At 31.9% G+C, this 12,503-nt stretch overlaps 1 protein-coding gene across 1 annotated transcript in view; it reads left to right on the top strand.

The window, feature by feature from the left end:
- The first annotated feature begins 457 nt into the window (after nucleotides 1–457).
- Nucleotides 458–12,503, top strand: part of LOC143063807 (uncharacterized) — a 92,962-nt gene continuing 80,916 nt past the window's right edge. Inside the window, exons 1-4 of the mRNA XM_076236185.1 lie at nucleotides 458–678; nucleotides 2,393–2,671; nucleotides 10,564–10,821; nucleotides 11,915–12,157. Of these exons, the coding sequence (XP_076092300.1) occupies nucleotides 10,566–10,821; nucleotides 11,915–12,157 (499 nt within the window). The 5' untranslated portion in view covers nucleotides 458–678; nucleotides 2,393–2,671; nucleotides 10,564–10,565. The remainder of the gene's footprint in view (nucleotides 679–2,392; nucleotides 2,672–10,563; nucleotides 10,822–11,914; nucleotides 12,158–12,503) is intronic.

Consider the following 12,503-nt stretch of genomic DNA (forward strand, 5'->3'; position numbering starts at 1 on the left):
TAATCGTAGTTTAGAATGGGTGTGAGCATAATTTAACACATATACTCTAAATGCCATCTATAAGAGAAGAATTGTTGTGCTATGAATATACATTGATCAATTATGTAAAATTTGAAAGATCCGTATGATTGCTTTTGAGATACAAACATTGGGTAATAAATGGTTACACATGTTGAATGAATGTAATGCTTAAACGTTAAACATTTAGTAAAACGAACAAAATATTAAAAACTTTATTGGAGGTATATATCTGATGTATGATTATAAAATTGTATAAAAAGCTTGGTAAAAAAAATAATTGCATGGCTATGCAAAACAGACTGGTTTGTGACATAAAAATACCAGAAAAGAAATAGTGTAAGCTCAGTGAGATTGAGATGAAAATACCTTATTCAATTGATGACAAACGCTATAATGCAGTAATCCTAAAAATTATCTTTTTTACAGTGCACTTTACTAATGAAAACGCAGAGACAATTACATTATTCGAAGGAGGCCCATTCGCGTTAAACTATGAAACATCTCATCAACTATCTGGTGTTAAAATCTACAAAGATGGCACTCTTATCAAATCTGCTAAAACGTTCCTTATTTTAAATGTAAAACCTGAGAATGAAGGAGTATATTATGCAGAGTGCCATTGTGTTAGAAGTGAATATACTTCATTGACCATTCTACGTAAGTATGTTATGCATATATGCCTTTCTCAATCATCGAAAATATTACCACATCTCCTTGTTTGAAACTAACAATGTAAAATTTCGACTGTTTTTAAGCCGGTAATGAATTTAAATTTAAATTTGATTTGTTCCACGGTGCAAATATGTTTCTGAATTTAAAGAAATTAGAAAAAAAGTTTTTGGGAAAACTCTTTATAGTTATTTTTACAATTCCCATCTTCTGATTTGAGTAAACCTGAAGCATGCATACTATAATTTTGCCATTTCGCCTAAAATATCCTCAGTTGACAGTTTGTACATGTATGTCAGCTCTTTTATATTTAATGGGCACTCGCTTCAAGATACATAAAAAGATAAAATTATGATTTTTTTTTATCATTAATGAAAGTTTAATAATACGCCATTAGCAGCCAGTATGGTCCATCTTTTGTCGAAATAAGATAGGAAACATCGATGATGAATTATTTCCTTTTTTTACCTTACAATTGAAATCAAACAGACATAGATAAATCCATTTGAACGTTGTCCATATATCTATATATATTTTATTTTTATGTTGATATCGTGTTATGTGACCGTTGGTTGTTTTCGATGTCATCTCGATAGTTAATTATATGGCTTTAGACTTACATACATACATATCATCGAGCCAATGCCCTGTAAATTGTTTATTTTAGACTTTTTCTTATTTGGATAAATAGTTTACATTGTTATTAATCTAATATGAGAATTAGAGTCGAATCGGTGAACATGAATTTTACCGTTAGTGCCCCTTTAAGGCATTACTGCATAACGAGTATTTGTTTATTTACTCTTACAGCGTTAGTATTCGAAGCTCTATAAAGCTATTCAAATTCTACCAGTAACTCTCAACTCTCTTACTTAACACATATCACGTTTACATTCTAACGTCATACATGCGATTCTACACCAGAGTTGATATGAACTTAGCCCTTTAGTCACATTTCAATACTTTAAGGGGTTGATTTAAATACAAAGATAAGTAAACAATGAACGTGGTTGTTAATTTTGATATATGCTTTTTTTTAAATCTTTGTTGGTTTTTGTTCTGATTGAGATGGTGACACGGTGATGACTACTGTGACCCTATTTTGGCAATTTCATCTTTTATGTCTGTTTTGTTCAAGCATCGTTGTAAATATTATGGAATTTGATGCGACTGTCTTATAAGTGAGAGGTTTAGCGCAATAAAACCAGGTTCAATCCACCATTTTTCTACATTTGAAAATGCCTGTACCAAGTCAGGAATATTGCAGTTATTGTCCATTCGTTTCATGTGTTTTATCATTTGATTTTGCCATTTGATAAGGGACTTTTCGTTTTAAATTTTCCTCGGAATTCAGTATTTTTGTGAGTTTATACTAATTGTAAGTTTGTCTAGGACTTAATTCAACTGAAGACTCTGTCTGTATTTTAGTTGAGTTGGAGTAGTTTGACATACTTTATGTTGCTACTTTTTCAACTGGTAAAATTATACGTTCTCTTCATTGTTTTTTTGTGACTGACGTTTACAGCAATATTGTCAATTTATTGTTTTATTGTTGTGTTTTTAAAGTGAGGTAAACGATAAAAAAGCAACTTTGTATATGACCATTACTTTTGTTGATTGAAACAATATCCCTAAAAAAGCATTCACCTTAAGTCTACACGAGTAAACATTCGATAAAAAAAGTGTTGGTTTTCTATTGCAGCTGTAACATGTATAGGTCCACCTGAAGAAATCATAGCAGTCGAGGGAGAACAAGTCGTGTTAGTATATAGGCTCCCAGCAGATGGAATTCTTTATCGTATAGAAAAACTAAATTTTTACAAAAATGAAAGTATTGTTGAAAAACCAGAAAACATAGTCCGACACAATGATGGTGTGTCATTTTCGTTAACAATCCATAGCGTTAAACAGGACGACGAGGGAAATTATTTCGCACAAGTAAACACCTTCAAAACCAATACAACCAAGTTGTTTGTACAAGGTAAGTTCCTATTCCTACTATATTGCACAAAACACTGAACTACAAAGTGTATAATGTAGAAGATAAGCGTTTTATGATATCATTTTTAATATAAACTTATCTTTTATTGTAAGCATGAAGGTTATTAGATAATAATGCTAGAGTCATTGCACTCAACGATAAACAAGTATAGATGTTTTCCTTTTCAGTTACTGTATAATGTCAATCTGTCTTTATTAAAAAAATATTGGAACAATCTAGAACATATCTAATAGTTTTCACAAAACAATCATTACACAAATTAGACACCAATTGAACTATTTGCAAAAAAGGATATACCGAGTGCTTGCAACTGAGACAAACAATCAATCAGGTAACACATGTCGTACATTATCGTATGTTTATGTGTTACATATTTGTTTTTCGTTCATTTTTTTTTTATGTAAATAAGACCGTTAGTTTTCTCGTTTGAATTGTTTTACATTGTCATTTCGGGGCCGTTTATAGCTGACTATGCGGTATGGACTTTGCTCATTGTTGAAGTCCGTACAGTAACCTTAAGTTGTTAATTTTTGTCATTTTGGTCTCTTGTGGAGAGATGTCTCATTGGCAATCATACCACTTCTTCTTTTTAATATGTATGTTAACTCCATGTTTCTATGTTTATTAGTGAACACTCTCTTAAATGAAATTCTGCTGTCTACTAATGTAAGAAAATACAACCAATCAATCATTTTTCTTTATTCTAAAGCATTCATAGCTATTTTGCTATAATTCTAGTAAAGTGGCCATTATTTTATGACTACATTAAAATAATCCTTACTAAAAAAAATCTAAAAAATTAACGAAGTCTTAAATTTCATATTAGAATGGATTGGTGATTGGAAGTTTCGTAATAAAAAAAACAGGACTAGTACGTTTGTTCTTCGCAAAATAGCAAATATTTCCTATCAGTCTTGTTTCATAAAATTAGTACTATACAACTAAAGTTTTAACAATAGATAAACTTCCAACAGGGGTTTCTACAGTGTTACGAATTCTGTGAGCTTCCAGCTGATACCAATATTACTTAAATGTTCAAATTTTTGACAAAGTTAAAGCCAGGCATGGGAAACTATCTTGTTTAAAGTATTATTGATTGTTTGCAAGTTTTTTGATAGTTTTAACAAAGACGATTTTTTTATTTTTTTATTTATCTAAACAGTACAATAAGAAAAAATACCGAACTCTGAGAAAAATCAAAGCGGAAATTCCAAAATTAAATGCAAAATCAAAAGCTCCAACACATCAAACGAATCGATAACAACTGTCATATTCCTCAGTTGGTACCGGCATTTACTTATGTAGGTTAACATAGTGTTCGCTAGTCTGAAGAAGTCGTTACTAAGTTGTAAAACTTGACGTGTCTAATCCATTTGTCATTTTTAACAATAAAAATTGTTTAAACTAAACTAGTCTGAAGTAAACGATAATTTACAACACACATGTATGTCATATTTAACTGATGTCTTTTCTTTTCTATTCATATCCAGAAATCAACGCCACTTTGCTTATTTGAATATTATACTAAAGAAATCGGATACGGGTCACGGAAATTACATTAAAATGATAGGGAATTTTGAAAAAATATCTGTTTTAAATTTAATTTAAGTGATAGACAGGTTGCCGGGGCAGAAAATGAATATACACAACAATATACACCATTTAAAAGAAACATAATGACTGTTGTTGCAAAAATACAGGTTCCTGAGATATTTTAAAAATCGAAGCGAGAGGCCTTTAACATTGCAGTGTAAAATACAGGCTAAAATGGCTGAAACGTCAAATTTGCAAACTTCGTGTTGAAAATTGGCTTACTATGTCTTTACAAAAACAGGTTGCCGGGGTGAAATTTGAAACTTGAATTTCCAAAGAATAAGTAAGTCCAAACCTTGTATGTGTAGTCGTTGAACTTTAGGTTCCCACGTAAAATTAAAATGTCACTATTTCAAGAAGAATAAACTCACGAAAGCACGGAAAATTCACTAAATTCGCGTTCAATGTTTTGATTTTGACCGCCTGACAACTTTACGGAAATATCAAAGTGATTGTAAATAAGGACTCTGTGACGGGCAACTTATAATATCCGTGTTTTAAAGATTTTAATGATATCAAGCCCATCAAGCCAGTCCAGTTCAAACTACTATCACGTGGTACAATTCTCATTTACATATTATGAATATTAATTAGCAAAACCACTACTAATTTCTAGCTATTTGATTTGTTTTTCCAAGGTGACCCTCTCAATTATATTGTACTTAGTTTTCAGAATCCTGGCTGATTTATTTCTCTCAAAGATTTGCCCCTATTAACGAGGCATGAGCTACGAAAATAAAACAAAATAGAAAAGAAATGTATTTATTCAATCCTTAACGAAAGTTTCCCCGTTTGAATGGATTTACAGTGATTTACGGGGGCCCTTTATATGTTGTACTTGTGTAAAACCAGTAATGCAATTTTCCATAGGAACTGCTTAAATTGCATATGCAGTCACTCTTCATTCAGGAAGTTTTGAGGAGAATATTATATTTAACTTTGCATCCATGGCAACAACTATGTAAACAGTAGCAGTATTTAATACGAATTCAATTTCTCCCCAAAAGAGGCGTGACTTGCAAATCACACGTGATTTACAAAGTGCAACCTATAGCTTGCTGTTCGGTGTGAGCCAAGAATCCTCGTTTAAGGCCTATCTTGACCTATAATTGTTTATTTTTATAAAGTGTTAATGAACTTGGATGGAGAGTTGTCTCATTTGCACTCATACCACATCTTCCTATATCTTATGTCATAATCAACTTTTTAGCAGCCAATTTGGTTCAATTTGGTCAACATAAGCTAAGAAACATCCCTAATGAAATATTTACATCCGATTCCTGTGACCACGCATTTAACCCCTAATGGCTGGAGATTCGTTACGTATGAACTAGTCGTGTTCAGGTAGGGATACAAGGGTAAAACATTTGCTTGACTGATTCGACTAATTCATTCATATACAGGTGAAAAGAATAATTTACATATTCTTTAACCTATAATATGAAATTAAACAGACATAGAGAAATCCAATATAAGTGTTCACTAAATATTTATGTCTGTACTTATGTTTAAAATCTAGTGCTTTACCGTCGGCTGTTTTTTAGAGGTTAACTAGATGGTTTATTAGATGATTAAATACACACAAATTGCCGATACAAAATATCAAGTACATACATTGTGAATTGTTTTGTTTTTGTTTTTACTTTTTATAGTATAGATAACGTCTCAGTGTGTCATAAATCAAATATGAGAATTTACGTCAAATCGTTGAACATGAAGTATTTAAGTTGATAGCTTATGCCTCTATAAAATCAGTCATGAGATTTGTATAATATGGAACGACTTTTAAGTTTCAATTGCTGAACCTAGCTTTTAAGTGTCAATACTATTCTCTGTAGAAATAAAATATAGTCTCTGATAGAGCGATGTGTTTTTTGTTTTGCTGAAAAATTTCAACGCTGTTATTTTATAACGGGGTCGTCTCCAAAATGACAAAATAAAACAATTACAATATTGCAAAATGTATAACACTGAAAATATAGATTGCAGTAGAAAGGTAAATTTGAAAGACCGTATTTTTAACAGTAACAGACGAACCAATTCATATAGGGACGGAAATAGAACGTTAATTTATTAAACAATTAATCTGCTGCTTAACGCCAATTGCAAGTACTACATACAGGACGACACACCGTATTCGAACCTCCTCAACAACGTTCAAAATAAACACATCGTACTTTTGACAAATCATGAAAGGTGGAAGAAAGCATCAGACACTAGAATCATTTCAAGTCAGCAAGTTCTTCTCATAAATATGTGAAAATTAGCATATAAATTTGATTTTAAACATTCTTCTGGGGATATACAAAATATCGAAGATGTGAAAATCTAATGAAGGAAGGAAAAATACAACTTACGCGTACAAAATACAGTTATAATTTGTGTATCTGTAAACCTGAAATCAATGATTACCGAGTTCGAGCATTACGAGGGCTGTAATGGACAATGGAAATTCTCGAAAAAAAAACCCAACCCGAAACAACCCACTATACAATAGAAAATCACATTAAAAAGTGACAAGTTAGTTGCACTGTCTAATTATTCACAACCGACTTTCCCCTTTGTGCAGTAAAGGAATATTACAAAGACTAAAATAACAAAAAGCAAATACAAAATTATGCAAGACAAACTTTAAATGAGTGACAAATGATGCACCGCCTAACCATAGGAAATTATAAACATAACACTATATGTATGATGATGTAACTGTGGAAGGAGATAGCCTGACAAATCATGATCTCTTTATGCAGCTAGTACCAAAAAAAAAATCTAAGTTTTACTGCTTGTCAATTCTAGAATATTTGAAGAAACAAGGACAATAACAATCAAAACCAAGGAGTAAACAAAGACTCACAAAACCAAAGGACATTTATAAATCAACAATTATAAATAAGAAACAACACGAACTCCACTGAAAACCGGGAGTAAAATAAGGTGCTCCGGAAGGGTAAGCATTTCCTGCACCGTATACGGCACCCGTCGTGTTATTTCTTTGTTCAGTTCGGTAATGATGGAAGGTTATTATGACTGAGGAAGAATATCAGATATAATATCTGACACACTTTTGTCATAATGGCCAATCAGGTCATGATGGCGACCATAAAATTTCTTGAGTGATGACCTTAATTTGATTGATTCATAGCCCTGTCTTAGCAACTTCATAATCCTGAGACTATGCACACTTCTATTATGTGTGTTAACATCCCACAAAATATGAAAGCTGTATCTTTAAAATGCCGGTGAACGCTATCCTACAAATACAAACACCGATATAAAGGCAAAGCTGTCAGGAATATAAGAAAGCTTAGGTGCAAAAGTACAAAAAAAAAAATCTACAGATTGTAGGATCAAGACACAAAAATCAACGAAATAATTGAAAAATGTATAGTCAGTCTGACTTGTATATATGTCTGGTCTGGTCAAGCTGACATATCCATAGGTCTGGTCTTATCTAGCGTTCAATTTAAAAAAAACATATCCTTTCGTATCAGATACTTTGACGTATAGTCCAGTCAATCTAGCATAAATTTGACCCTAGCATTGCAGTAATTGCAACAGAAGATTTTTAAGTTTTAATCGTTAGCATTATACCCCAAACATACACTAAAAAGTCCCATAAAATCTTACTTCAGGACGACTAAAAAAATTGCCATTTAAAATTACTATGGAGATTTGCATTAAAAAGAGAGAAATATTAATAAAAATTGATACAAATTATAACTTTACCTCTTCTATTCATCAGAATGTATTGGTTCTTGATATGTAAGCCGCCTTTAGGTTGCATCACTGTAAATATTGACAATGCAATTTCCCATAGGAACTCCTTTTACGGCTAAAACTGTACCACTTTTACTATGAAGTTTTGAAAAAAATCTTATCCTAGAATTGAAAGTTCATATGCACCACATTTTTTTTCAAAGGTCAAAATATAGGGCTGTGCGGCATATTTTCAACGTTTATATGCCCTGAACTTCTCAGAGTTTAAACTTACACTAATTTTCTTAACTTCCCCTACCTCGAATGAAAGGTTACCACAGATTTCAATGTTAACAATATGCACGTGTTTATTTACTGGTAACATTCCCAAGTTCTGTCTCTGCGATATGGAACACAGAGAGCATAACTGGGAACCAGTATGTAAACAAAATCAATTGTCTATGAATATTCAATTACTCCCCAAAAGAGGCGTGTTTTGAGAAACAGCTGTATTTACAAAGTGCAACCTATACAGGCGTTTATTCAAATAGAAAACTCTCTAAAATCAGTTTTTCTCACATTAATACTCATTTATCAGAATTAAAGTCTTAAAGAAATCACTGTGTATACTCTAAATTTTTCTTTACTATACATTTTATACCCCCTCCCCTGTTTCAATTTTTTAAAGAATTTGAAATCAAAACTTTAATTATTGCCAGCTTACCCTATTTGCATATTTTCTGATTAAAAATGCCTAGAACCTGTTAAAAACTGTTTTGATAACATATTGAAAGCATATCAGAATATCATAAATGTAATGTTTAGCAGTCAATCATTACAACATTCAAGATTATATAAAGTATCCAATCCAGCCTCTATCTCCAGTCCACATCTTACTGTATGCCTATTTGTCAATTGAAGGACACATTTTCTGCCTCAAATGGTCAATTTAGAATTCTTGTCACAACAGTATCATCTGTAACCATATATCTGACACAATTTAGCTACTATATATACTAGAAGTGTTCAAACAAAGCCATATTTGCAATAGTTGTATGTATGCAGATACCAGTCTGAGATATAAATTCACTTAAAATGTTGTAGAGATGACTGCTAACATCTGATTTTTGCATAACTTCCAAGCATAGTTATTGTTTTCTATATCAAGAACTTTAAAATCATAAAATCATAGCATTTACAAGTTAAATTATTTGTTTTATGACACAGGGGGTAGGCAATTTTCTATGTTTTTTGCCCCTGGGGCCTCAAATTTTCTAAATCATTCTGCTGTTTCTAGCAATTTGGAATATTTAGTACATATTCAGGATAGAACACACTATTGTTAGTTTTCTTGAGATATTTTTGTTTTTCTAGCTTGTATTTATTATGCCGTGGTGACAAAAAAGCAGATTTAGGTGTTGCGGCTTACTTTTGGGTTATCGAAAGGACACAAATACCCAATAAATAATATTCAGGAAGGATCTATGAGTTTCAATGACTGCGAAGAGTAAATATAAGCACTTCTTAACAATTTAACTTACAAATATGCAAATATTATGATTTAATTTTGTATCCAGGACTTTGAGTAAACTTTGCATACTGTAAACTGTGAATTTATGCTGAGTCATCATATTTAAGGCCCAGGATTCTATCAATCTTCATTAAATATTTATAAAACTTCTTATTTGAGTTAATTTCTTTAAAATCTGTGAAATAAAGCAAATTTGGTTAAATTCTGAATTGTTCCCCTTTTTCACCCTATATAGGTTGCATTTCTGTAAATATTGACAACGCAATTTCCCATAGGAACTCCTTTTACGGCTAAAACTGTACCACTTTTACTATGAAGTTTTGAAAAAAATCTTATCCTAGAATTGAAAGTTCATATGCACCACATTTTTTTTCAAAGTTCAAAATATAGGGCTGTGCGGCATATTTTCAACGTTTATATGCCCTGAACTTCTCAGAGTTTAAACTTACACTAATTTTCTTAACTAACCCTACCTCGAATGAAAGGTTACCACAGATTTCAATGTAAACAATATGCACGTGTTTATTTACTGGTAACATTCCCAAGTTCTGTCTCTGCGATATGGAACACAGAGAGCATAACTGGGAACCAGTATGTAAACAAAATCAATTTTCTATGAATATCCAATTACTCCCCAAAAGAGGCGTGTTTTGAGAAACAGCTGTATTTACAAAGTGCAACCTTTAGAGTATAACAAACATCTCTAAAGGTGTTTTCATATATTTTATCAAGCTGCAATCTGGATTTCGTAATTCATTAATTTACTATTTATTCAATTTTACAACATGTCAAGGTAAATAATCTCAAATTTAACTAGAATTGCCATTGCGAGCAATAGCGGATGGCACCCTGGTCCGCCAATTGCCACCAAGTGGCAACAATTTTGATTTTTTAACATTGAATTAACATATTTACTATTTACTATAAAAGAAATTTCAATTGTAGGACAGTTGCCAATGTTTGATAAAATCCTTTTAATGTTCTTTTGTGAAATTGTGATATCCATTTATTATTCATAATTACGATAAAGTGAAGTGGTTTTCTGTTTCAGCAATGTTTACGTCTGAATTTAATCTGGATAGTGTAATTGAAGGGGAGATGTTTGAGCTGAAATGTTCAGTGTATTCAGAAGACGTTGACGTAAAATGGTTGAAAAATGATATAGAAATCAAGCAAAATGGTAATATATCAATTGAACATTCTGGTAGATATCACCATTTGACAGTTCATAGTTCAAAATTGAATGATTCTGGTCAATACACTATTGTGGCTGGAAATGCGAAAAAGGAAATCACAGTACATGTAAAAGGTAACTCACTTAATTATCTATTGGATATTTATATTATAGCTGTATTTGCTTACGGAAATAAAGTATATTTATAATTGTATGGAATGTTTAAAGCAATTAGACCATGCAAAACTTTCAATGTAAAGTGATGAATCAATATAAATTAGCTACATGTCAGTTAACTGCTAGTAGTCTGTTGTTATTTATGTATTATTGTCATTTTGTTTATTTTCTTTGGTTACATCTTCTGACATCAGACTCGGACTTCTCTTGAACTGAATTTTAATGTGCGTATTGGTATGCGTTTACTTTTCTACATTGGCTAGAGGTATAGGGGAGGGTTGAATTCTCACAAACATGTTTAACCCCGCAGCTTTTTTGCGCCTGTCCCAAGTCAGGAGCCTCTGGCCTTTGTTAGTCTTTTATTATTTTAATTTTAGTTTCTTGTGTACAATTTGGAAATTAGTATGGCGTTCATTATCACTGAACTAGTATATATTTGTTTAGGGGCCAGCTGAAGGACGCCTCCGGGTGCGGGAATTTCTCGCTACATTGAAGACCTGTTAGTGACCTTCTGCTGTTGTTTTTTTCTATGGTCGCGATGTTGTCTCTGTGGCACATTCCCCATTTCCATTCTCAATTTTATTACCCTGAATATTGTGTACAACGTATGACAGATGTCAAGAAATAGTTAGAATTCTGTCATAAAGTATTACAATTACTGTTTTTATATCTACATGCAATGTTTCGTGATGGAGGTGCCTGTAAAATTTCCTAAAAATATGTCGGAGGCACAATAACCTTAGAGGATACCTTAAATAGTACATTTTCGACAATTGAATATTTGTGTGTTTGTTTGCTGTTTCTTTTTTTTTTTGGTTACGTATGATATATCATTAACTATAAAGCGTTATTTTGTAACGATATACTATAGAAATTAATGACAACATATATTTTATGAATTAACGACGAATTTCTTTCAAGGGTGTGTTGATGACGTTTTCGTCTTGATTGTGTGATCAATTGCAAAGATACGTTAGAATACGTACAAGTGAGCATTTGGGAAGAGGCATGTGACAATATAAATACGTTTCTATGTTGTTGTTTTTTAAAGATTTGTTCAAACTTCCAATAAAGGATGAAACGATAATGGAAGGCCTAGATATTAGTTTTGAATGTGAAACAGAAAAGACGTATCCTGCAGTATGGTATAAGGATGGTATTAAGGTGATACATTCGCCAAGAATTAAAATAGATAAATTAAAACTAACCATTTATAAGACGACACTTGCAGATAAAGGAAGATATGAGATCAGAATGAATAGTATATATAGTGGTGCAGTTCTTTACGTTAAAGGTAATATAACTTGTTTTCACTTGTAATTTGTATGAAACAAAAGCTACAAGATTACTGTATCAAATATGCATTAATACATACATAAAGAATTAAAATAACTCGTTACAAATTGTATACGAAATGGGTACCTTCATCAGGAACGCTGAATGCTGATGTTTGAAAGGCAAGAATGTTGTAGACCCAACACAGACGAATGGCTGTATGACTAAGAAGGACCTGCAATTATTCACCCAATCCATCAATGGTCAACTTTGCCTGATTGTGGGGGGGGGGGGTGTTCTTTATTTTCAGTTTTTAAAAGACAAATATAAAACAATATATTTTATAAACTATGTCATTACTAAAG

The sequence above is a fragment of the Mytilus galloprovincialis genome, chromosome 2, assembly GCF_965363235.1.
Source record: "Mytilus galloprovincialis chromosome 2, xbMytGall1.hap1.1, whole genome shotgun sequence".
Taxonomy (NCBI): domain Eukaryota; kingdom Metazoa; phylum Mollusca; class Bivalvia; order Mytilida; family Mytilidae; genus Mytilus; species Mytilus galloprovincialis.